At 42.8% G+C, this 26157-nt stretch overlaps 1 protein-coding gene across 1 annotated transcript in view; it reads right to left on the reverse strand.

Moving 5' to 3' along the window:
* Positions 1-26157, reverse strand: part of TOP3B (DNA topoisomerase III beta) — a 76218-nt gene that overhangs the window by 26530 nt on the left and 23531 nt on the right. Inside the window, exons 6-11 of the mRNA XM_089690598.1 lie at positions 18961-19157; positions 14218-14374; positions 11024-11137; positions 8494-8584; positions 5078-5232; positions 2637-2742 (exon numbers count right to left, since the gene is read on the reverse strand). Of these exons, the coding sequence (XP_089546724.1) occupies positions 2637-2742; positions 5078-5232; positions 8494-8584; positions 11024-11137; positions 14218-14374; positions 18961-19157 (820 nt within the window). The remainder of the gene's footprint in view (positions 1-2636; positions 2743-5077; positions 5233-8493; positions 8585-11023; positions 11138-14217; positions 14375-18960; positions 19158-26157) is intronic.

Genomic DNA, 26157 nt, shown 5'->3' on the forward strand with positions numbered 1-26157 from the left:
CCCCCTCCAAATCATTGGATTCAGGTGTTCCAATCACCTCCATGGCCACAGGTGTATAATATAATCAAGTACCTAGGTATGCAGACTGCTTCTACAAACACTTGTGAAAGAATGGGTCGCTCTCAGGAGCTCAGTGAATTCAAGCCTGGTACCATGATAGGTTGCCACCTGTGCAATAAGTCCATCCGTGAAATTTCCTTGCTACTAAATATTCCATGGTCAACTGTTAGTGGTATTATAACAAAGTGGAAGCGACTGGGTACAACAGCAACTCAGCCACGATGTGGTAGGCCATGTAAAATGACAGCGGGGTCAGCACATGCTGAAGCGCACAGTGTGCAGAAATCGCCAACTGCCTGCCGAGTCACTAGCTAAAGACCTCCAAACTTGGTGTGGCCTTCAGATTATCACAACAGTGTGTATAGAGCTTCATGAAATGGGTTTCCATGGCTCAGCAGCTGCATCCAAGCCTTCCATCACCAAGTGCAGTGCAAACCGTCGAATGAAGAATTAAAGCACACCACCATCACAGGACTATAGAGCAGTGGAGGCATGTTCCCTGGAGTAACGAAGCAGGCTTTTCTGTCTGGCAATCTGATGGATGTGTCTGGTTTTGGCGGTTGCCAGGAGAATGGTACTTGCCTGACTGCATTGTGCCAAGGGTAAAGTTTGGTGGAGGGGGATTATGGTGTGGGGTTGTTTTTCAGGGGTTTGGCTTGGCTCCTTAGTTTCAGTGAAGGGAACTCTTAAGGCGTCAGCATCACAAGACATTTTGGACAATTTCATGCTCCCAACTTTGTGGAAACAGTTTGGGGATGGCCCCTTTCTGTTCCAACATGACTGCGCATCAATGCACAAAGCAAGGTCCATAAAGACATGGATGAGCTAGTTTGGGGTGGAGGAACTTGACTGGCCTGCACAGAGTCCTGACCTCAACTCGACAGAACATATTTGGGATGAATTAGAGCAGAGACTGTGAGCCAGGCCTTCTCGTCTGACATCCGTACCTGACCTCACAAATGCACTTCTGGAAGATTGGTCAAACATTCCCATAGACACACTCCTAAACCTTGTGGACAGCCTTCCCAGAAGAGTTGCAACTGTTATAGCTGCAAAGGGTGGGTCAACTCAATATTGAACCCTACAGACTAAGACTGGAATGTATTTTTCAACTACTGGGTTAGAGGGTGACTTTTCTAAATCAATCAGGTTTTATTTCATTGCATGTTGCTGTGAGGTTTACACTAGAAACATTCTCACAACAGGTGGAAAGCACAGTGATCTCAGCAGTGTGTTGCTCCCACTTTACTGACCTTCATCGCAACTAGGACTGGTCCTTGACCAAGCTGTACTGCTTAACCTTGAAGTCAGAGACCTGTGAGAGTATCTGAATTCATGGCTGAACAGAGGTATTACAAATGTATCTAAGCGGTTTATCTATTTGGCTGCCTGTTCAGCTTTAAAAACTTGCTCAGGGAATTTTTCAGGATTTCATCTGTGGTTCAACAGAAGAACTGCATTTTCCAACATTGTTTGCATGGCCATTTCCTTAAATTAGTTCACCTTTACTGCCTATTCAGATAAGGGGCACCTGTAGATTAAAAACAAACTGTGCAGCTCTGACATAAGTAAATAATGACCCTGCTATAGGCATAGGCCATTTACGTATCTCCGGAAACCTGGCCATAAAACATCCAAAGATGGCATCATCCCGTTCTGCCTTGTTCCTAGGACAACATTGCTAAGACATTCCCAGCCAATTCAAACCCCCTCACATGATCTTTCTTCAACTTGTTGCAGTAGATCGGAGCTCAGTGATGTGATGTTATGGAGGAGATAGTGGACCACACTGTGTGGGGGTTTGAGAGCTTGCTCCTGTGATAGTGGGGGCCAGCAGTAATGACTGGGAGGATCTAAGCAACATTCTAGCAACAAGGCAGAATGAGATGATGCCGTCTCTAGGAGTTTTTCTGCCAGACTTCAAGACATAAATGGCCTACACCTACAGCAAAGGCATCATCTAACTCTGGTAAACACTGCGCAGTTTATTTTAATCTACAGGTGCCCCTTACCAGCATAGGCAGCTTTTTTCTTTTTTTTTGGTAAAGGTGAACCAACCTTTTAAATATGTTGCAAATGTATTGTAGAAAACATTTTTTGCACAGGCTGAGGTTGGTCTGAATACCCTATTTTTCACTGGTCTCTGGTACAGTCTCTGGTCATCTCCTGTACTGTGTCCGCAGTCTCTGGTCATCTCCTGTACTATGTCTGCAGTCTCTGGTCATCTCCTGTACTGTGTCTGCAGTCTCTGGTCATCTCCTGTACTGGGTCCGCAGTCTCTGGTCATCTCCTGTACTGGGTCCGCAGTCTCTGGTCTGACTTGCACAGGTGACCAGGCTTCTCTTCCACCTATTTTTTTCTCTATTCAATTAAAATAAAGGGGTTTTGCTTGCTTTGAAAAACTAAAGCAAGTAAAGTGCAGCACATTAGTACAGCACAAAGCTGTTTTATAAATGTGAGGGGGTTTTTTTAAACCGTGAAATGGCAAAGGCAAACCAACACTGCTGCTTTATAAATAGGATCCTTAGTCATAAATAAGTTACTGTAATGGTTTGTAAGAGGACTCCGGAACGTACCAAGTTCTGCCTCTGTTGCTGAACGCATGGGCGTAATGGGTGGGTGATCTCCGGCATCAGTTCCTTTCCTTGGACGATTTATACCATCGGTCAATAAAGCTTTAACCTGAAATGTCAAGATAATACACTGCTACACATGTTAAAGTCACAGGATGCAGCCAGAAGCAGTATATCTAAACCTGTGGCAGAACTTTAAAAAGTTCTGTTAAATATGCAAAAGAAGCTTAGCTATAAGGAAGGCTATCTTACATTTTGGATTATAAAAAGACATAAATGAGTATGTTCTCTTAGAGATAACTTCAGAATACACAAAGTTGATGAATAAATGACAAAACATAAACGTGTACATGACATTAAAGTGGAAGGTAATTCTTCCTATACTTAAACCTGCTCCCACCCCCATTCTAAGTCTATTCTAACTACCGTATTTTTTGCTCCATAAGACGCACTTTTTTCCCCCCAAAAAAGGGGGGGGAAATGTCAGTGCGTCTTATGGAGCGAATATGGAGCGGCCAGTCCGGTATTCCCGCCGCCGCCGTGTGAGAATACCGGGCCGGCCGCTCGTCTCTTCTCTGCAGCAGAACCTTACCTGTTCCTCGGTCCAGCGCTGTACAGTCTTCCCGCGCCGGCATCTGTAGTGTGGGCTCTCGGCTGTGACAGCCGGGTGCCCAGTGCGCATGCGCGAGAAGCGCTTGCGCTTTGTGAATGGTTACGGCGTCTTCTGGTACACATGACAGGTCCCAGAAGACGCCGGACCAATCACAAAGCGCAGCGCTTCTCGAGCATGCGCACTGGGCACCCGGCTGTCAGCCGGGTGCCCACACTAAAGGGAGGACAACTCCGCGGGAGCGGGTACCTGTCAAATTCAGATACCCGCTCCCTCCCCAGTCTCTTGGTCATCCCCTGTACTGTCTGCAGTCGCTGGTCATCTCCTGTACTATCTGCAGTCTCTGGTCATCCCCTGCACTTTCCGCAGTCTCTGGTCATCCCCTGTACTGTCCGCAGTCTCTGGTCATCCCCTATACTGTCTGCAGTCTCTGGTAATCCCTTATACTGTCTGCAGTCTCTTGGTCATCCCCTATACTGTCCGCAGTCTCTGGTCATCCCCTATGCTGTCCGCAGTCTCTGGTCATCCCCTGTACTGTCCGCAGTCTCTGGTCATCTCCTGTACTGTCCGCAGTCTCTGGTCATCTCCTGTACTGTCCGCAGTCTCTGGTCATATCCTGTACTGTCCGCAGTCTCTGGTCATCTCCTGTACTGTCCGCAGTCTCTGGTCATCTCCTGTACTGTCCGCAATCTCTGGTCATCTCCTGTACTGTGTCTGCAGTCTCTGGTCATCTCCTGTACTGTCCGCAGTCTCTGGTCATCTCCTGTACTGTCCGCAATCTCTGGTCATCTCCTGTACTGTGTCTGCAGTCTCTGGTCATCTCCTGTACTGTGTCCGCAGTCTCTCGTCATCTCCTGTACTGTGTCCGCAGTCTCTGGTCATCTCCTGTACTGTGTTCACAGTCTCTGGTCATCTCCTGTACTGTGTCCACAGTCTCTCGTCATCTCCTGTACTGTGTCCGCATTCTCTCCTCATCTCCTGTACTGTCCGCAGTCTCTGGTCATCTCCTGTACGATGTCTGCAGTCTCTGGTCATTTCCTGTACTGTGTCTGCAGTCCATTGGTTCAGAATATTTTTTTCTTGTTTTACGCCTCTAAAACCTAGGTGAGTCCTATGGTCAGGTGCGTCTTATGGAGCGAAAAATACGGTAACTAGTAAAAGAAAGATGCTTATGCTTACCTATTCTGTGGGCGCTCCAGTCAGGTCACATGATAGGCTCCTAGAGCCTGCTTCTGTGAGAAGATGGGACAGCCGACATTGGATGCCCCATAGTAAGCCTATGACTGGCATCACCACATAGCCTCTGCAATAATTTTCCATGATCTCTCCTCTTCACTGAAGCCGGCCAATGGAGAGATCTGTGACCGGACCGGAGTACCCCCAGAATAGGCAAGTATAGACATCTACCCTTTACAGGGTAGTTACAATAGGCTAGGAATATGGTGGGAAAAGGTTTAAGTATAGTTAGCATTTGACTGAACTTTCACTTTAATTTTTCTGCACAAAGTAAGAAATATTGCTCAAACACAACAACATTGACAACATAGGGTTGATTTGCTAAAGGAAATAGACTGTGCACTTTGTAAGTGCAGTTGCATTCATTTTCCCCAGAGCTTTGTGAATGTGGTGAAGTCTCACTTTGTAAAGAATACCCAATCAGGCGCAAGGAAAACAAAAACAGCAATTTTGTTTGTACGCGATTGGAAGATGAAAATCAGCAGGGATTTACTACATTCACTAAGCAATGAGTACAACTTCACTTGCAAAGTGCACAGTCTGTTTGACTTTAATAAATCAACCCCTATGAATTTAAAACTGAAGGTTCACTGCTCACCGTATCACCCCAAAAAGGATTGCTGGACTGCTGTTTCAGTGTTCCTTTTAGGTCAAAGTTCTCTGGATAATGTGTGGTTTCTGTTCGGGGATAGCTGATATAACCCTGTGTGTACAATCGCTCTGCAATCTGCATAGTATGCTGTGGGCCCATTCCTGAAACAGAATGTAAATGTGAGATGCGCAGTTTGCTGATCACTTAGAAAGGTGGTCAGATTTGCTTTAATTTTACAAATGACAACAAAGAAAAGTAGAGCTACCACTTTTCTAGTGGATGTTAAAGGTTAAGTTCACCTTTTTAACAAAAATAATAAATGCACATTTTTTTGCAGGTAAAAAAATGTGCATTTATTATTATTGTCCAAAGGAGCCTGTAAAGCATTGCACCAGTGATCAGTAGACCTGTCAGAATTTCTGCTTGCCGTATGGGATGTACGCAAGCAGATATACTGACAGGAAGCTTCAACGTGCTGCCACGGCGCTCCACAGTGCCGTGGTAGTTATTGAAAACTATAAGCCCACAGCCACTAAGGCTACCGGGACTTGCAGTTCATTCATTCATGGAAGTCCATGAATGAATGATGCAGCCATGTGGACGGAGCCCTGCAAAACTCCGCTGTTTTCAAATCTGACATGGTACAGGGAAACTTTTCCTCGTACTATCTGTCAGAGGGGGGGGGGGGGGGGGGGGGCAGCGGGCAATGCTGCAGCTATGGGAACATGTTACATGCTCCCCCTTAAAAACTGGTGGAACATGTAACATGTTCCAAAGGTAAACTTATCCTTTAAAGTGGTATTAAGCCCAACACCAAAAATGTAATACACTGCTCTAAAAAGTTAAAGTTAAAATCAATAACAGACTTCATGAGGGTGGCCTGAGGGCCCGACGTCCTCTAGTGGGCCCTGTACTCACTATCCGGCACCATAGAGCTCAGTTGGCATTTGCCACTGAACACCAGAATTGGCAGGTCCACCACTGGCGCCCTGTGCTTTTCACAGATGAGAGAAGGTTTAGCCCGAGCACATGTAACAGACGTGAAAGGGTCTGGAAAAGTCGTGGAGAATGTTATGCTGCCTGTAACATCGTTCAGCATGACCGTTTTGGTGGTGGACCGGTGATGGTCTGGGGAGGCATATTTATTGGGGGACGCACAGACCTCTATAGGCTAGACAATGGCACCCTGACTGCCATTAGGTATTGGGATGAAATCCTTGGACCCATTGTCAGACCCTATGCAGATGCAGTGGGTCCTGGGTTCCACCAAGTGCACGACAATGCCTGGCCTCATGTGGCGAGAGTATGCAGGCAGTTCCTGGAGGATGATGGAATTGATACCATTGAATTGCCCTCACGCTCGCCTGATCTAAATCCAATAGAACACCTCTGGGATATCATGTTTCGGACCATCCGACGTCGCCAGGTTGCACCTCACACTGTCCAGGAGCTCAGTGATGCCCTGGTCCAGATCTGGGAGGAAATACCCCAGGACACCATCTGTCATCTCATTAGGAGCATGCCCTGACAGTGTCAGGCATGCATACAAGCACGTGGGGGCCATACAAACTACTGAGTACCATTTTGATTTGCTGCAATGAAATTTCAGCAAAATGGACTAACCTGCTGCATCATTTTTTCACTATGATTTTCGGGGTGTCTTTGAATTAAGTCCTCTGTAGGTTGATAATTTCCAGTGCACCCACTCACCAACAATTCAACAGTACAAAAAATGGGCACTGCCCCAGTCTATAACTGAACTTTACAGCAAGGAACACATGGACGGGTGACGCATGTCAAAAAAGAAAAAGTTCCCAGCTCAACTTGCCAGCACTGGACACTCTAGCAGCCATTGTGCCACATGCTGGGTGTCTGGTGCGCTCCTGTACCTTTAAGGAGGGGAAGGCTCCCTCAGGTTCACCTGACCTTGGTCTATCCTTTAAATACATGTGCCTCTACTATGGGGGCTCTCAGAATTTGTAGAGTTAGGACTACAGAATATTGGGGTGCCGTGACGTGGCTCTGTAGCTTACGTATGTATTTGCAAATGTGTGCTAACTAAACCCGTTTTTAACACATACTGTTAGACAGGTTAATTTGGTTTGTTTGCAGGCTGACTGGCAAGTTGAGCTGGGAACTTTTTCTTTTTTGACGTGTTTTCAAAGTGTTCCTCTAATTTTTGGAGCAGTGTATATTGCAGCTTACCAGTCCTTAGATGTGGTGGCTACAGTAGTTTTCTTTTTTAAGGCTTTTTTCCCTCTATTTTCATCTGGTGATCTGGCCAGTAATGCACCTCCTCTGCATTAGAGTGCTCCCACTCTAGATGAATGAGCAAAGGGGGCACAGCAGACAGCAGCATTGCCAGTCTGGCAGGGAGGGTAGTAATAAATGATTTTGTTCGCTTTTAACATTTGATTTTGGAATGAATGGACTTCACTGAAATTATATACGCTGTTAGAAATTAATTTAAAAAAATTTCTTAGAATATGCTTTTCCTAATAATTTTCATTTGAAATTCTACCCATCTATGGCCAGCTTAATAAACCGAAGCCAAACGCCAGGTTACACTTTATAATCAGAGCAAACAGTTTTTTCCCCTTTTGGATAAAGATTTTACAAGAATAAATAAAAGCTGATCATTGTAAGCACCCCTGCCAGTGTTAAATGGTTTTCCTCATCCCTGTAAACTGACACATCTGCAAGAGAAAAACAACAGAATTACTGGCTGGATCACTAGATGAAACAATAAGAAAGAAAGCCTTAAAGTAGAACTATAGGCAAATCTTTTTTTTTTCATTTTGGATAGAGCAAGGGAGGGTTATAACTCAGTCAGATTTTTTTTCATCATCTGTGTCTGACTGCAATGATTTCCCTTCACTTCCTGTCCCATAGCCAAACAGGAAGTGAGAGGAAATCTCTGCAAATTAAGGGAATTCCTTGAGGACTCCCAAGTCACCAGAACTAGCGTCCCCATTGGAAGATTTATCCTCTATTACTTTTCTGGGGACAACCCAAAATTTGGGATTTTTTTTCACTTTCAATGATAATGGTAAACAGGACAAATAGGGTGAATCTTCCTAACAGGGGCACAGACAGCAATGCAAATGTGACAGATGTTCTAGTACCTCTCCACTCTATCCAAAATAAAAAAAAAAAGTTTTACCTTTAGTTATACTTTAAAAAGAAAACACATGCAGCCATCACATCTAAGAACTGGTAAGCTGCAATATAACAAATGATTGCTTTTGGGTTTAATATTGCTTTAAAAAAAATGCTATTTGATTGGATGCTTTTGTTACTATAGGATATATCTCTTTTTTGTTTTTTGAATTATAATACTATTAGATCAGCTAGTTGTATATCTGGAAAGTCATTCAGTATGTATAAAGTCACTCAACAGAGCAAATATTTTTCCAACATACCCAATGCAGAACTTGCCACACGCAACATTTCCACAGTGTTTAATGCCTGCGGTCTCTGCTTAGCCTTCTCTTTCTTACTGACTGATTCCACCTGCAGGCAAAAATACTCATTCTGAATACATTTCAGCACACACACAACACAAAATGTTCAGTGTAACTGGGTGAGCCTGAGTTTACAAAAGAACACCGAAATGTTATTGCAGTGCCTATTTTATCAGACTTTTTAAGTCTTTTAAGGACAGAAAAACAAAGATATTCAGAGGGTGTTCAATACATTTAATAATAGCATGGACAAAGCACAATCAAATGTTTCCCTATTATTGACTACCACTGATACTGCCGAAAAGGTAACCAAATAAACCTTCCACTGATACTGCGCTGATGTCAGCAGATTCATGTAACAGAACGAAATCGATTTTGGGCTGCATTTGAATTTAGAAGAACATTACACACAAAGGCAGATATTAAAATATACTTTGATTTTATTTGATAGCATTATCCAGCATATTTTAATTATAATATATAAGTTATATATACATAGCAAGAAGTATGGCCCCTTTTACACAGGCGTTCTGTATGTCTGTTTCTCATCCGTCTGCTTACAGATGATTGTTTAATTAAAAAATGAAACTGAGGATAAACGGATGTAGATGATCCAGTTTTTGCATTAATTGTTAGGAGCCGGCACCCACCAGCGTCCTAACAACCAGTGACTGATCTCTGCTGTCAGCAGGGATTCTGCTGTGTGTACTGCAGACAAGGGAGGGGGGTGGAGAAAGGCAGGAGAGGAGAAGATACAGTGAGGGGGCAGTATGTATAGACAAGCTACATCATATGCTGGTGCTGACTGTCATTGTCAGGTTTTTTTTTTCTCCTTTATGTCATAGAAACGAGAAGGAGCTGTCATTCGGCCCCACCACTGAAGTAAACAAAGGGGCGGGGTCACCATGTGATATCACTAGCAAGGGCCGAATGACAGCTCCTTCCTTGGTGCTATAAAACCAAAAAAAAAACAAAAAAAACACTGCTCTTCTCCACTCCTGCCTCTCTTCTTGCACCTCCCCCCACCCTTCACCCCCACAAAGTGGACCTGTCACTTTTATGCTATTACATAGGGAACTATTGGTCCCAATAGCAATAAAATCATAATTTAAAAAAATAAACACTTAAAAAAAAAACGCAGGGGCGCTTACATAAAAAAAAGGCAGTTGTGCTACACAAGTTACATATCACTGTGCACGCCAGAGTGAGAGCAATGATTTTAGCACCAGAGCTCATGTTGAATGCTAAACTGATGACCTGCAGGGGCTTTTAAAGCAACGCTATATGGAAAATATAAGGTATTGATGTTTTTTCGCTATTTCGCAGATGCATGCACATTTAATGTTTGACATGTTGTGTGTCTACTTACTTGGTGAAACTTCATCTTTTATATTTGCACACAAGGTTCTCAGTTATCCTAGCTGTGTAAATCTAACATACACTGCTAGTGCTATGTCATACATGACACAAAAACAAACATTTACCTGTTCTTAATGGAACATGATGTCAAAATTCAACCTCATAATTTTTTAAACCAACTGTAAAAGTTATTTACATCTGAAAAATGTCTGATGCCAAGGACTTTAAATTTGCTAAGTGCTGCTTATTACTTGTTGTTAAACCCCATCTTATTCCAAATTATGCTTTGATCAGCTATTCTGTTGGGAAAAACTGCAAAGTACAGCCAACCTACAGAAGAGGCTAGCAGGAAGAAGTTCATTTTTATGATGCCCAATAATTATTTATTGTACAGTAACTGTGTCTCATTGAAACAAACTGCTCAATTACAAAACATTGAAATGTAAGGCCCTTTTAGGGTCCATTCACACCAGATGTAGTGGAATGTTTTCTTGACAACACCAACTGCATAGAGAGTCCAAAATCCAGCTTATCCTATGGACTATGAAGTGTATGTAAATGTACTAGAATGTAGTGCCATGCACATTAAAGCCTAAAGAAGAAGACGAAAGTGACTTCAGAAAATGTAAGCTTAGGAAAAATGCACTGCAAATACCTGCAAATGTGCATAAAATTTTTGAGTCAAATGCATGGCACCGTGCACACAAAAAAAGCGCAGTAATCGTTCAGTTTCTGATGTGAATGGGCCCTGCTGCAAACTGCTGCTTGCACATTTTAAGTATCTTCAGGTGCTTGCACAACATCTTGGTTGTCATTTTCTAGAACCCAAAAATCTCGGGTCATCTTGGCATCTTGACCTAGCTTTCTGGATCAATAGTCTGACCCAATCCTTCAAAGTTTCTAAGTCTTACTGTTCGCTCAGCATGGTGATGACTGGCTTCCCTGACCACTGATATTAGAGAGGCAAAGGGGGTAGGGTGCTGCTCTCAATTCAAAAGGCTGGGTGATCTTTAAAAGTCAGAAGAAGGTGGAACTTGCAGGCACTAGGAGTTTTCTGCTATGCGGGCTAGCAGTAGTTCAGGTATATATTTTTATTTCAGGTATGCTTTAAACTTGATAAAAAAGGTACCTTAGCTTCCCTGCTTGTCTTTGTGATATTTAGGAACAACTGAGCAATCTCTCTGTCGAAGACCCGCACTCGATCCCAGTCCAGTGTAAGAGGATGTTCTTGGCCACGGCTCACCTGAACAAAGAAAAGAAAGGCTTTGAGGTCACTTGATCAAATCACATTGATTTTTATCATTGCAAAAGACGTGTAATGTTTTGTTGTTTCCTAAGAAAAAAAATATATTTTATTTATTTTTAACTATTCTATAAAAATGTTTCATATTTATAGATTGTGGCAGGTATGGCGATACATTTGTTTATGATCTCCACCACATTTTCTGAGTTATTTTACTGCTTTGATGTGGAAAGCCTGTCAAAACCAGGTACCCGCTCCCCCCTCCCCCCCAAAAGGTGCCAAATATGACAGTGGAGGGGGAGAGGAGGCAAATAAGCAGAGCTTCCGCTTTTGAGTGTAACTCCGCTTTAAGCAACATCATGTATGATTTAACCATTTCTAATCTGTGTACTTTTGATATGTTGATCTACTTGACTGTAGCTATCTGCTGTTAGTACCTGAACTCTCTGTATTGTTATTGAAAATCTCAAGAAAATGAATAATACAAAAAAATAAAATAAGATACATATAAATTAGTTTGGAAAAAAAAGAAAAAGAAAAATGACTAAACTGTTACATTTTATCCTTAAAGTCCTTCGTATGATTACATTATGTACTTTTAACCACTTCCTGTCCGAACACTTTTACCCCCTTCCTGTCCAGGCCAATTTTCAGCTTTCAGTGCTATCACACTTTGAATGACAATTGCGCGGTCATGCAACACTGTACCCATGTGAATTTTTTAGCATTTTTTTGAAACAGACAAAGCTATATTTTGGTGGTATTTATTCACCACTGGGATTTTTATTTTTTTTGCTATGTAAATGAAAAAGCCCAAAAATTTTGAAAAAAGTGTTTTTCTTATAAAATTTTGCAAATAAATCACATTTCATCATAAATCTTGACCAAAATGTATTCTGTCATCTTTTTAGTAAAAAAAACAAAAAAAAACCCAAATTAGTTTATAACCAAAAATTATAATTTTGAAAACATTTGTTTACATTGTTATTTTATTTTTTTATATTATTATTTATGTTTTTTTTTTTACTTTCACCCTAGCAGTACAAGGTCACCATGGTGACACTGTACTACTTGCAGGGGGTGATGAATTTTTTTTTTTTTTTTACACTGATTGCTTTTACACCCATAAAGGCTGTAAAAGCAATAATTTCTTCTTCTCTCTGGCTGCATTCTTGCAGCCACTGAGAACTACTGTGTGAGCTGTGATTGGCCACAGCTTGTCACATAGTACAAGGCTGTTGTGGATAGCCTTGTACCATGTGACCTCTGTGCTCATTCACAGATTTCACACGTAGTAAGCAATGATGTCAGAAGTGACATCTTGCTTACTACTCTACATGTGATCACTGATTGGCCAATCAGTGATCACATGATCGGGACCTCGCAGAGAGGTCCCGTACGACGATCGTTGTTCCACTGTGTCCAGAGGACACAACGGGCACCAGATCGCGGTGCTGCACGCTCCCAGGAAGCACGCACAAGCAAGGGGCAGGGAGGCCGTTTATAAACGGCCACCTGACCCTGCACTGCCACCATCCGGACGTTTATATACAACGGCCGGACAGGAGGTGGTTAAAGGAAACTATTAAACAACAATCAAGCAAGGAAAAGATGACCCTTGTAGGTGAAAAGCAAAATAAGTGAAAAAAGGAAGAAGAGCACACCGACCTAGTGCAATAGAAATGTCCACATATTATTATAAAGTTCATGAACACATTTTGATGAAAGCAGAACTTGCATATGGCCTGTATTTCAATGAGATGAGCCCACTTCACCGGGGTCAGACACAGAAGGAGACTTTCTGCATTACGGCCCAATGATGTTAGGAGGGAGAGATCAACTCAGGATGGCAGAGAGCAGCATCCTCTTTGCTCTGGAGAGAGCACATGTACAGCTCCAAACATTGTGATGGGCAACTATGACAAAAATTACACTTTCTAGAGTCTATATCTAAACAAATAACATTGTTGGGTGCTGCTTCATTGAGGCTCCAGAATAATGAGGACACAGCTTTACACTATCCTGAGAAGAGAGACATGCTCTGCCCCCCTACCCCAAACACCTATGGACCTTCACACAGTAAGCATCATAGCTGGCCACAGTGAGCATGCTCATCTCACTTAGGGACTATTACAAGGCTATATACATCTACATTTGTTTTTAATAAATCTGGAGCTTTTATTGCACCAGGTTGGTGCACTGTTCTTCCTTTCTCCACTTTAAGTAGGACCTTCCCTGTCTGTAATAGTGAAGCTGCAAAATTGGTGCCATTTCCTTCCTGCTGCTGCCTTTTTTGACTGAACTAAACTGACCATTAAGTTTGTTCATATTGCTGTTATAGACTTTAGTGTGCTTTAGACCAGGTTCACAGTAATGCGGTGCAGGATACTGTATGTAATTCACACAGGAATCGTACGGCATTCCTGTGCGAATTACAGGCGATGTCTGTGGGTCGTGATTTGAGCCATACAATGTATGGCTCAAATCACATCGCATCCGCACCAAAAACGTGAAGTACCCTTTTTTTTACCCGCACCTGAATCGCATTGCATGAGTGTTCTCACCCATGCGATGCAATTTCTGTCAATCACACTGCGTTTTGAGATCTGTTTCAGATTGTCATTAATTTAACATTGACACCCGCACCAGATCGCTTGCACACCATGCGACTGCAACGTGGTGTGGGAAACGCACAGGATGCAAGTGTACAATCCAAACGCACACGTTCCTGCGTTAAAAATTGCTGTGTGTATAAGTGGGTGCTGCACTGATCGTCAGCTGGAACTGAACAGTATCAGCAAGGGAGAATGTCACCAGCACACCGAGAATCACCAATATGGGTCCAAAAGTTTTAATGAACGATCACAGTTACAGCAAGGCAACGTTTCGGAGTCTCGCAGGACCCCTTCATCAGGCATGTGACCATAAGATTCGCAGCGTTTCCCACACCGCATCAGTGAGATGAAAAGTAGAAAAATAACTTTTCCTGAAGAAATTCTAAAGTTTATTGGTTGGTACGAAACATTTCTTTTAGACACATTTACACAAGGCTCAAGTTCACCATCATCAATATGACCCACCTTGACTTGAAGAACCCAGTAAGTCTCAGGTTTGAACGACTGAATCTTGTCATGTCTCTCCACACAAAATCCCAATGTGGGGGTCTGGCAGGGACCAAATGATATTAAAGAGCTATCCAGGTTACCATATTTCCCTTGAAAATACTTAGTCTGGAACCTGTATGGCAAACAAAAAAAAAGTGAAACATCTTAAGCTTTTCTAGACTTTTCATGATATGTAGATTAGCTGTCAATAAGCAAAATGACTAGCTGAGAATTAGCCCATAACTAATCGTTGTTTATCACACAGCTGGCCTGACAGGCAGAAGTAGTAAATATGCTAATAACACCTCCATTTCCTCTTTTCATGGAGAACATGGCTCTGTCATTATCTGTTGAAAAATCTGTTTGCTATAAGCACTTTCAGCACTGAAAACTCTCATTAGGGTTCCTTAATGTTTCACTTGAATGGGTTGCCGTGCCCTGGGACATGCAGGAAAGAAGTCCCTGCACTATTTTTGAAATTGCAGACCGCATGGGAACCTAGGTTCCCAGTACGTTTGTGATTTCCAGTACAGGCAGCGTGCCATTAGGATTAATGTCACCTGCCTGTAGGTCCCGCATTTCTTAGCATGGGTGGTTGTGGCTGCTGGAATTTGTGCAGAGCAGAACCACCTGCACAAACATGAACCTAGACTTAACAGCACTATCTTTACCTAAGAATTTTTTTACAGTTACATAGGCCCACCTTAGATCAATGTATGCATGCATATTCCATACTTGGTCAATGGCTGTGGAAGCTGGAAATGACTGAAACAAGCACCATTACCACAGTGATTGCCACTAGCCTGCATGACACACGCCAAGCGGCTACCCAGCTGCTTGGTGAACACAACAGGTCTCAATAAATGCAAAGCATTCTCTGACTGGACAAGGTGGAGAGGCAGGGCTGGCGAAGTCATGATCTCCATCTCGTCCAATCAGAGAATGCTTTGTATTCACTGAGAAAATACAAGGTATTCCCTGAATGACACTCGTGACAAGCAAGGGACCTTCTGTGTTCACTAAGCAGCACAGCAGCAACTTGGCATGGGCCCCAGAAGTCAGTGGTGATCACAGTAATAGCGATGCCTACTACAGTGATTTTCATCTTCCATGGGCATCGCCCAGTTATGGCACATGCATCATTCTATTGGTCCAAGCTGGACCAATGTAACTGTGCAAAACAGTCCATACCTAAAACTTAATCTTTAAGGCTATCCTTATTAAACTATACAATTCCTGAATGGAAAACAGCATTACTAATGGTTTGCTTGATTCGGAAGAGCTGTATTAAATGAGATTTTGTGATCATTTGTACTGCATACACTGAGGTTGCCACACAATGGTGCTATGTCTATTCTTATGGTACAATTAGCTGTAATTAAAATTTTCATCTGATTTACCACTGTCGGTAATATTTTACAGTAAAGGTTTATACAGTATACAGCTTCTAGGCTTGCAGTGTCCTCTGTGAAGTTTGTGTCAGGATTGCATACATTTTCATGGATCAACATTTCCTATACAGTCACCGGCCACTTTATTAGATACACCTGTTCATTTGCTTGATAACACAAATTGCTAATCAGCCAATCACTTGCTGAAGTTCAAACCGAGCATCAGAATTGGAACAAAGGGGATTTAAGTGACTGAGCGTGTCATGGATGTTGGTGCCAGACAGGCTGGTGTATTTCAAAAACTGCTGATCTACTGGGATTTTCATGCACAGCCATCTCTAGGGAAAGTGAAACTCATCAGACCAGGCAATGTTTTCCATTCTTCTATTGTCCAATTTTGGTGTGTGAATTGTAGCCTTCATTTCCTGTTCTTAGTGGACAGGAGTGGCACCAAGAGTAGTCTTCTGCTGTCGTAGCCCATCTGCTTCAAGGTTTGTGCGTTCAGAGATAGTATTCTGCATACTTTGGTTGTAAGGAGTGGTTATTTGAGTTACTGTTGTCCTTCTATCATTTCGAACCAGTCTGCCCATTCACCTCTGACCTCTGACATCAAAGCATTTTCTTCCACACAACTGCCGTTCACTGGATATTTTCTCTTTTTTAGACCATTCTCTGTAAACCCTAAAGATGGTTGTGCGTGAAAATCCCAGATCAGCAGTTTTTTAACCATTTGACGCCCGGCCTATGGCCAAATGGCGTCCGCAAAAATGTATTAGCTTTCCGGGAGGCCGCCATATGGCGTCCTCCCGCACATGCGCAGTTTGCGCGCTTGTAGAGCTGCGCAGTGGCGCGATCTGACACCGGCCGTGTACCTCTGAAATGGCCGATGACAGATCTGAGTACCGGCCCCCGTTGCCGGTACCATGTGACCTGCTGTGACCAATCACAGCAGGTCACATGACAGTTGTATACAGTGGATGGCTTCATTCATGCCATCTATTGTATACTAGTGTCTAGCTGTGAATGGTCACAGCTAATCACATGTACATGTCATGTGATTAGCTGTGGCCAAATCACAGCTAAGCACAAAAAAAAAAACCCTGAATGAATCGATGTCATTCAGGTAAATGCTTGCTTATAGCAAAGTAATTCTTTGCTACAAGCAAATTGTGTAAAAAAAAAAAAAAAATACTGAACACTTCCCCAAAGTAGTACAATGTTACTATGGTAACATTGTACTACTTTGGTCATAGTAAAATATAAAAATAAATCTTAAAAAAAATAAAACAAATGTAATAAAAAATTTAAAATAAAAAATATATATATATATATATATATTTTTTTTTTTTTCACATTGTCACCAGTCAGTGTCCCTGATCACTGCCATGCCAGCTATATGATGACGCTGTACTGCACTGGTGACAGTATTTAAAAATTTTTTTTATTTTTTCATTTTCCGAAAAATTATGACAAAAAAATTATGACAAAAACTTAAAAAAACTCGCCATGCCTCTTATGAAGTACGTTGAACTGTCTACTTTGCAAAAAGTGGTCATTTGGGGGATATCTGTACTATTCTGACAATCTTGGACCTCAAGAAATTAGATTGGCTGTCAGTACTTCAGGATTGATCAATATTCAGATCTATACCATAGTTTGTGAACTCTATAACTTTCCTACACACTAAAAAATACATCCTAATTTGGGTTATTTTCACCAAAGACATGTAGTAGGATACATCTCAGCCTAAATTTATCAAGAACAATTATTTATTCGCAAACTTTTATAACAGAAACAAAGAAAAACGTGTTTTTTTTCAAAATTTTCGGTCTTTTTTGTTAATTTAGCAAAAAATAAAAACCCCAGCGATTATTAAATACCACCAAAAGAAAGCTCTAGTTGTGTGAGGAAAATGATAAAATTTTAGTTTGGGTACAATGTTGTATGACTGCGCAATTGTCCTTCAAAGTGTGAGAGCGCTGAAACCTGAAAAATGGCCTGGGCAGGAAGGCGTAAAATTGCACGGTATTGAAATGGTTAAATACTCAGCCCAATCCATCTGGCACCAACAATCATGCCACGTTCAAAGTTTCTTAAATCTTCTCTCTTCCCCATTCTGATGCTCAGTTTGAACTTCAGCAAGTTGTCTTCACCACGTCTACATGGCTGAATGCATTGAGTTGCTGCCATGTGATTGGTTGATTAGCAATTTGTGTTATCAAGCAATTGAACAGGTGTATCTAATAAAGTGGCTGGTGAGTGTACATAGCTTTATGCAGGCCATAGACGGGGAGAAAAACGGCCGATTTTTCTTTTAAAAAACGAAAAATCGGTCGTTCAACCGGCCGACGTTACCAGCAATGGTAAAAAAAAAATCGGCCGATTTTCATCCCGTCTACAGCCGGCAAAAAGTGTCCCTGCAGAGAGCTCTGCTATTTCTTTGACAGTTCTTTGACATTTATAGCGGTTGCAACAATGTATCTATGTTTTTATTCGGAAACAAAGAGATACAATGTTGCAACCGCTGTAAATGTCAAGGAACTGTCAAAGAACTGTCAAAGAAATAGCGGAGCTCTCTGCAGGGACTTTTTGCCCTACTGGAATTCCTCTTATTTTTCATCCTTCTTCTTCTTCATCATCATCATCCTCTTCTTCCTCTTCATCATCCTCTTCTTCTTCATCATCCTCATCTTCTTCTTCTTCATCATCCTCATCTTCTTCTTCATCTTCATCATCATCCTCTTCTTCTTCATCATCATCCTCTTCTTCTCCTTCTTCTTCATCATCCTCTTCTTCATCATCATCCCCTTCTTCTTCTTCTTCATCATCATCCCCTTCTTCTTCTTCTTCACCCTCTTCTTCTTCCTCTTCTTCTTTTTTTCTTCCTCTTGCAGGTCACTGCTCATGCGCAGATTTTTTATCGGTAAAAAATCGGCCGATTTGCCCATCATTGCCGCAAAAATCGGCCAATCGGCAAAATCGGCCGATTTTTTTCCAACTTTACCAATAAAAAAAATCTGCCAAAATACCGAAAAACGGCCGAACAAATAGCCCACTAACGATCCGAAAATCGGCCAATTTTATTTTCGGCCGAAAAATCGGCCGATTTTCGACCCATCTATGGCCTGCATTACTGTGTCCCACAAGTCCTTTTTGTCTTCCATTTTACCGTCACATCTATCCCAGCATAATACCCAATCCCCTCTAGGTAGTTAAATGAACATAAAAATATATGTAAAATGTGATTTGAAAAGAAAGCAATTGTCAACTTATATAAGAAAAAAATACATAAGCACATCTGCACTAGAAATAAGAACATGACATTTACCTGGTGAATGCACAGCCAATTCGTAGGTCAAGCTCCTGTCTGGCATCTACAGAAAGAGCTTCATTCTTATTGGGCTCCCCCAGTCTGTTCATGGCATTCATGATATCTGTATCTGTGATGGAGCTAAACTTGGCACGATAAATTGTTCGCTCCCCACCATGTGCTTTATTCATCCCTGGCAGCACAGCATCTAAGACCTGAGAGAAAGGCCAGCAACATAAATGATGGGTTGTACAGGATTTATCAAAACAAACTGAGAAAATCTCACTAGCACTTCTTAGAAGATAAATGTTTCTATTGCTGCAAAGGTTTAAAGAATGTTAACTGGAATTAGGCACTTACTTAAAGTAAGTAAAGTTTCGCTGCTAGCTCTCCATTTAGGATCTTTTGGACAAATTTTATTTATAAAATTGGAGGATCTTACTGTGTATGGAGCTGTGTTTCTCTATTAATCTCCTAGGAATATTGACTATACTAGAATTTATGGCTGACAAATTTTAACACATTTATGTTCAATTACGATTGATGTAACTTTTATTCATCTTTGTGATGCCTTTAGAGTCTCAATTAGGGGGGGTTTCCACCAACAGTTTGGTACATTCTGAGGAAAGAAGAACGCACTGGTGAGCTCAGCAACAGAATGTACCAAATCTTGATTGTAGACTTTGACAATGATACGTCCATCTCCTGGAGAGTGTCCTTCACTTTTCTGGATGTTGTGAATGGGTTTTTCTTTACCATAGATAGGATCCTACCATCATCCACCACTGTTGTCTTCCTCGGACATCCATGCTCACCAGTGCGTTCTTCTTTCCTCAGAATGTACCAAACTGTTGATTTCGCCACTCCTAATGTTGCTGCTATCTGTTTAGTTTTTGAAGCCTTACAATGGTCTGTTTTGACTTGCATGGACAGCTCCTTTGAACTCAAATTGTAGGTTCACAGCAAAAGATTCCAAATGCAAATACCACATTTAGAATCAACTCTAGACCTTTTACCTGCTTAATTGATGAAGAAATAACAAAAGGAGTAGCCCACAACTGGCCATGAAATAGCTTTTGATTGAATTGTCCAATTACTTTTGGTCCCTTGAAAAAGGGGGATGGTTCTTAAGAGCTGTAATTCCTAAACCCTTCCTCCAATTTGGATGTACATACCCTCAAATTAAACCTGGGAGTGTGCACTTTCAGCCCATATCCATTATATAACTATAGCTTGAATATGTTTTGGTAAAAACATGAAAAAAACTAAAATTGTGCCTGTGTCCAGATATATATGAACTGTAGATGTTGCTGGTGTGCTGGAAAGATGGCGACATATAGACACTAGCCTCTGTGCACATCAAGGATATGCAAGTCCCCTTGACAGAGGAAAGCTACAACAGACCTGGTGGATTCCATGTGGAATATAAGCCCAAATGAAAACATTTAGTGCTTTGAAATCCAAGCTTGGTGAATGTTCTCTTTTTATTTGTGAACAGGTTGGAGTAAGACCGCTGAAACTATAAAGCCACAAATAATGGAGCAATGACACCCTGTTCCAGAAGGGCTACCTGAAGAACTGCTAATCTGTGCAGTGAAACATGGAGGTTGGAATTGAAAAACTGAGGAGAGGGCTGGGAGTGAAACTCTAGCATGTAGCCTCTGGAAACCATCTCCCGCAACCAAGCATCTGGGATGCAAGCCATCCAAATGTCCGCAAACGCAAACAGACATCCCCCACTTTGGAATGTGGGACACACATTCACACCAAGAATTGTCTGGGAGTTTAGTAGACGTGGAGTTCCTGGACTTGTGGTTGGCCTGGGAGCTGACTTGGACTCTTTGGAGTAACCTTCAGTGAAGGATAAGCTTTCCCAAAGTGAGCCTTAGGTTTCATTCACTGAGGAAGATGGGTGTTCATAGCATCTGTGGCATTCTTGATTTTGATATCTGTTAAAATTGTAGGTTCACTGCTGCAGCTTTTTTATTTCAAATGTTCCATGATCAAGGGATCAACCATCATAGTGGTCAGAACCCTTATAATAGCCACAAAACCTGGATGCAGAGTCAGGCCTGCCAGAGAGAATAAGGCCATGAATACTATTCTACCATTAAAGGCTAATGTATCCTTAGGCAGGGTATACACTGCACTCACAGATGCCTGCAACAACACAAGCGATGTTCTATTGTAGTCTGACAGGGAGGATCTCTTCCCCCCTTTAGAATACACAAATCAGTGCTGCAGCAATTGGCTGCAACTGCTGATCGAATGCTGGTTTTGCAGCATGACTGGCTGACAGAAGCTGGTCATAAGAACAGCTTCTGGTGAACAGCCAGCAGTACACATGTACCAAAATGTGGCCAGTTTCTGCTGAACCAGCAGACTTTCTGTAGGTGTATACCCACCTTAAGGCTGTAGAGAGGGTCACCAACCACTTACTATTGGGGTTGTTCAGGATGGGCCCATCTTTCATCCAAATTCTGTATATTTTGTTAAAATGGGACAGTGCAGACCATATTTTAACAAAGTCCTCTCTCAATATATCCTAGTCTCCATAAAGGAAGACCTGGAACAGCAGGGGGTGCCAGAAAGGTCTTGGCAATCTTAGGAGCTCCAAAGGATCCTGGACTGGAGACAGAGCTGGTAGAAGTGTCCTCTAGTTTTAAGGTGGTGCATACCACATCGGTAAAAGCCAAAACGGTTTTCCTTATTTTGAGAGTGATGGCAGAAGACTTTGAGTCCTCAGAGGCAGATTCCTCTGGCAAGGACTGGAGAATCAGTGCCAGACTCCTGCCTGTCCCAGTGGCTGGTTAAAGGCTGCTTATGCTATGGGCGCTTCAGATATACTGTATAATCTGCAGGGCACATTTGTGACCTCTGTTTTCAGAGTTAGCAAACACCTGTGTTTTTTGGCCCCTAAAGTCATGCATGACTCCTAGACTCTAGAAGCAGAGGGCAAAAAGATTCCAGGCTTCAGATGTTGGCCACATCAGTAGGCATGCTGCAAGCACCCCCAGAAGCATTAGTGGAGTGTGAGCTGGGGGTATAGTGGGAATGTCTCCTTTGTGTCTAGAATCAGATTTATTGCAACCACAAGGCTGACATGTAGCTCATAGTATAATGCAAGGCCCCAAGTATTAACACCCAACCACAAGGTTTTGGGTCAAAATGCCAGAGGTAACAAAGTCACTAATGGTGGGCAGCAAGAAAGGAAAGAGGATTGGGACTCCACGTGGCTCCACGTGGCTTCTGCAAGCAGGAGCAGCAGCAGTGAAGAGCTTTCTCGAAGCTGAAAGAGACCACAGAGGGGTTGATTTATTAAAACTGGAGAGTGCGAATCTGGTGCAGCTCTGCATAGAAACTTCAGCTTCCAGGTTTTTTTTTGTCAAAGCTTAACTGAACAAGCTGAAATTAGAAGCTGATTGGTTACCATGCACAGCTGCACCAGATTTTTCACTCTCCAGTTTTAGTAATTCAACTTCAGAGTGTGCGTGTGATTCTCCACCCAGTGGACGGAGCCCTCACAGAGGTGTCCGTTTATGAACCAGCGGTAAATGATCGCTGCTCAGTTCTCCGGCATTCTCGGAGAACACAGTTCTCCTGTGAATACCTTTTATGAAGCGGTGTAGATAAGTTCTCCGAATGAAGGGAGAACGATCTACAAACACTGGAAAACGTCTACTTTTAATATAATCTCGCAAGATTACAGTAAGAGGTCAGTTTACTAAACAGAGGTAAATTATCGCTGCTCAGTTTGCGGTTCCTCCGAATCTCCAGCTCTGGGCTGGAGAATCTGGAGGGAGAACACAGATCTCCAGTGAAGGGCTGACATCGCTCCTCGCTGATCTCCAGAGTGTCATAAACTGTGAATGACTAGAGAGTAGATCCTCTGTATCGCAGCTATTCTCTGTGTCATAAACGGACACCTAAATGCCTCAGCGTTAATCCTTTCTGTGGAAAAACCAACAGAAGAAAGCAAGAAATTTGAAAGCTACAAGCAGACCAAATAATTAAGTAACTGCTTGTCCTCATTCTGAATGGCCTTCTCACAAAGTGAGTCCTCAGATACAGGGTGAGTGCTGAGGCAATATCAGCAGCTCTGGATCTGGAAATTGCTTCCTAGCTAACTGGTTACCAGATAACGGTCTGGAAAGAGCCTTAAGTTGAACCCAATGTTCGAAGATCACCTCCACAATGTGGGGCAATGGCAGTGATGTATGAAGTATCGTGATTGAATGAACAAATTGGTGAGACTTTCTCCTGGAAAACAGAAGAAAAGGACCCTAACAAAAAAATTTAAAACAATTAATGATTCATGTGTCCCTTAATGGATGAGAAAAAAAAACAACAAGAAAAACAACTGCTCTGTCAATGCTGGTGCCTTACTGCAGTAGATATGTCAATCTTGATTTTTTTCCATATACAGTGGGGCAAAAAAGTATTTAGTCAGCCACCAATTGTGCAAGTTCTCCCACTTAAAAAGATGAGAGAGGCCTGTAATTGGCATCATAGGTAGACCTCAACTATGAGAGACAAAATGAGAAAAAAAATCCAGACAATCACATTGGCTGATTTGGAAAGAATTTATTTGCAAATTATGGTGGAAAATAAGTATTTGGTCACCTACAAACAAGCAAGATTTCTGGCTCTGACAGACCTGTACCTTCTTCTTTAAGAGGCTCCTCTATCCTGCTCTCATTACCTGTATCCATGGCACCTGTTTGAACTTGTTATCAGTATAAAAAACACCTGTCCACAACCTCAAACAGTCACACTCCAAACTCCACTATGGTGAAGACTAAAGAGCTGTCGAAGGACACCAGAAACAAAATTGCAGACCTGCACCAGGCTGGGAAGACTGAATCTGCAATAGGCAAGCAGCTTGGTGTGAACAAATCAACTGTGGGAGCAATAATTAGAAAATGGAAGACATACAAGACCACTGATAATCTCCCTCGATCTGGGGCTCCACGCAAGATCTCACCCTGTGGGGTCAAAATGATCACAAGAACGAAGAGCAAAAATTGGTGGCTGACTAAATACTTTTTTGCCCCACTGTATACACTTCAACACTTCACTGGCTAAAATAGACCAGCTTACCTTTACTAGCCACTTAGGCGCTGCAATTTTAAATTGTAAGGGATTCAACAGCCTAATTCCGTGCCCCCTATCCGTAAATGCAAAATCACGTATATTTACATAATTTTGCACAGCGAGCCCACCCTGTAGCAGTACATATGCTATGGGGTGGTCTTAAAGTGGATAAAATATTGCAGTTTCATCTGCAGTAGTCTCTCCTCTGATTGGAAGTATACCCTCATTTTCTGTGTGACAGGCTGTCTTATCTCCTGCTTAACTTCTTGCCGACCGCGCATAGCCGAATGACGGCTTCACCGCGGCCGGCCAGTTCTGAGTGGACGTCATATGACGTCCTCCCAGAACGCGCTCTCCTGCGCGCCCCAGGGGGCGCGCACCCGGCGATCTCCGTGATCGCTGTGTTCTACGGACACAGCTGATCACGTGATGTGGTGAAAGGCCGATCCCACCGGCCTTTTACCACGTGATCAGCGGTGTCCAATGACACGCTGATCACAGGGAAATGCAAGTGCCGGTTCTCGGCTGCACTTTCCTCACGCTGTCAGATCGTGAGGAAAGTACTGCCGAGAACCGGCAGTTGTCAGAGCGGGGATCGGCACCGATCATCAGGGCACTGATGATCAGTGCCCTGATGATCGGTGCCCAGCAGTGACACCCGCAAGTTCCGCCCAGCAGTGCGCCCACTAGCCCCGCCCACCCGTTCCCAGCAGTGCCCCCACCTGTGCCCAGCAGTGCCCCCACCTGTGCCCAGCAGTGCCCCCACCTGTGCCACTCTGCAGTGCCACCTACCTGTGCCCAGAAGTGCCACCTACATGTGCCCAGCAGTGCCACCCACCTGTGCCCACCCACCAGTGCCACCCACCTGTGCCCACCAGTGCCACCCACCTGTGCCCACCCACCAGTGCTGCCCACCAGTGCCACCCACCAGTGCAGCCCAGCAGTGCTGCCAGTCAGTGCCACCAGTCAGTGCCCAGGGGTTGTGCCAGTCAGTGCCGCCAGTCAGTGCCCAGAAGTGATACCAGTCAGTGCCGTCTATCAGTACCCATCATCAATGTCACCTATCAGTGCCGCCTATCAGTGCTGCATATCAGTGCCGCCTATCCGTGACCCCTAATTAGTGCTGTCTATCAGTGCCGCCTATCCGTGCCACCTCATTAGTACTGCCTATCAGTGCCCTTTAGTGCTGCCTATCAGTGCCCATCAGTGCCGCCTCATCAACGCAAATCAGTGAAGGAGAAAAAATACCTGTTTGAAAAATTTTATAAAAGAAACAAATAAACTTTTTTTTTTTTTTCAAATTTTTTGCACTTTTTTTAATTTATAGCGCAAAAAGTAAAGCGCCCAGTGGCGATTAAATACCACCAAAAGAAAGCTCTATTTGTGAGAAAAAAATGATCAAAATTTCATATGGGTACAATGTTGCATGACCGCGCAATTGTCAATCAAAGTGCGGCAGCGCTGAAAGCTGAAAATTGGCCTGGTAAGGAAGGGGGTATAATTGCCTGGTAGGCAAGTGGTTAAAGAGGAATTTTACTCTTATATAAAAAAAACTACAAAAAAAGGCACCTTTAGAAACATTTAGTACTGGCAGATTGAGATCTGGTGACTGTGGAGGCCATTGGAGTACAGTGAGCTCATTGTCATGTTCAAGAAACCAGGTGATTTGAGCTTTGTAACATGGTGCATTATCCTGCTGGAAGTAGTCATCAGAAAATGCATACACTGGAGTCATAAAAGGATGGACATGGTCAGCAACAATACTCAGGTGTGACGTTTAAACAATGCTCAAATGGTACTAAGAGGCCCAAAGTGTGCCAAAAAAATATCCCCCATACCATTACACCACCACAAGCCTGAACTGTTGATACAAGGCAGGATGGATCCATGCTTTCATGTTGTTTATGCCAAATTTTGACACTACCATCTGAATGTCGCAGCTGAAATCGAGACTCATTAGATCAGGTAACGTTTTTTTCAACCTTTTATTGTCCAATTTTTGTGATCCTGTACGAATTGTAGCCTCCGTTTCCTGTTCTTAGCTGACAGGAGTGGCACCAAGTGTGGTCTTCTGCTGCTGTAGCCCATATGCTTCAAGGTTTGAAGTGTTGTGCATTCAGA

Source organism: Staurois parvus, unplaced genomic scaffold, assembly GCF_062004578.1.
Source record: "Staurois parvus isolate SC_StPar_1 unplaced genomic scaffold, SC_StPar_1.0 ptg000535l, whole genome shotgun sequence".
In the NCBI taxonomy this organism is placed as follows: Eukaryota; Metazoa; Chordata; class Amphibia; order Anura; family Ranidae; genus Staurois; species Staurois parvus.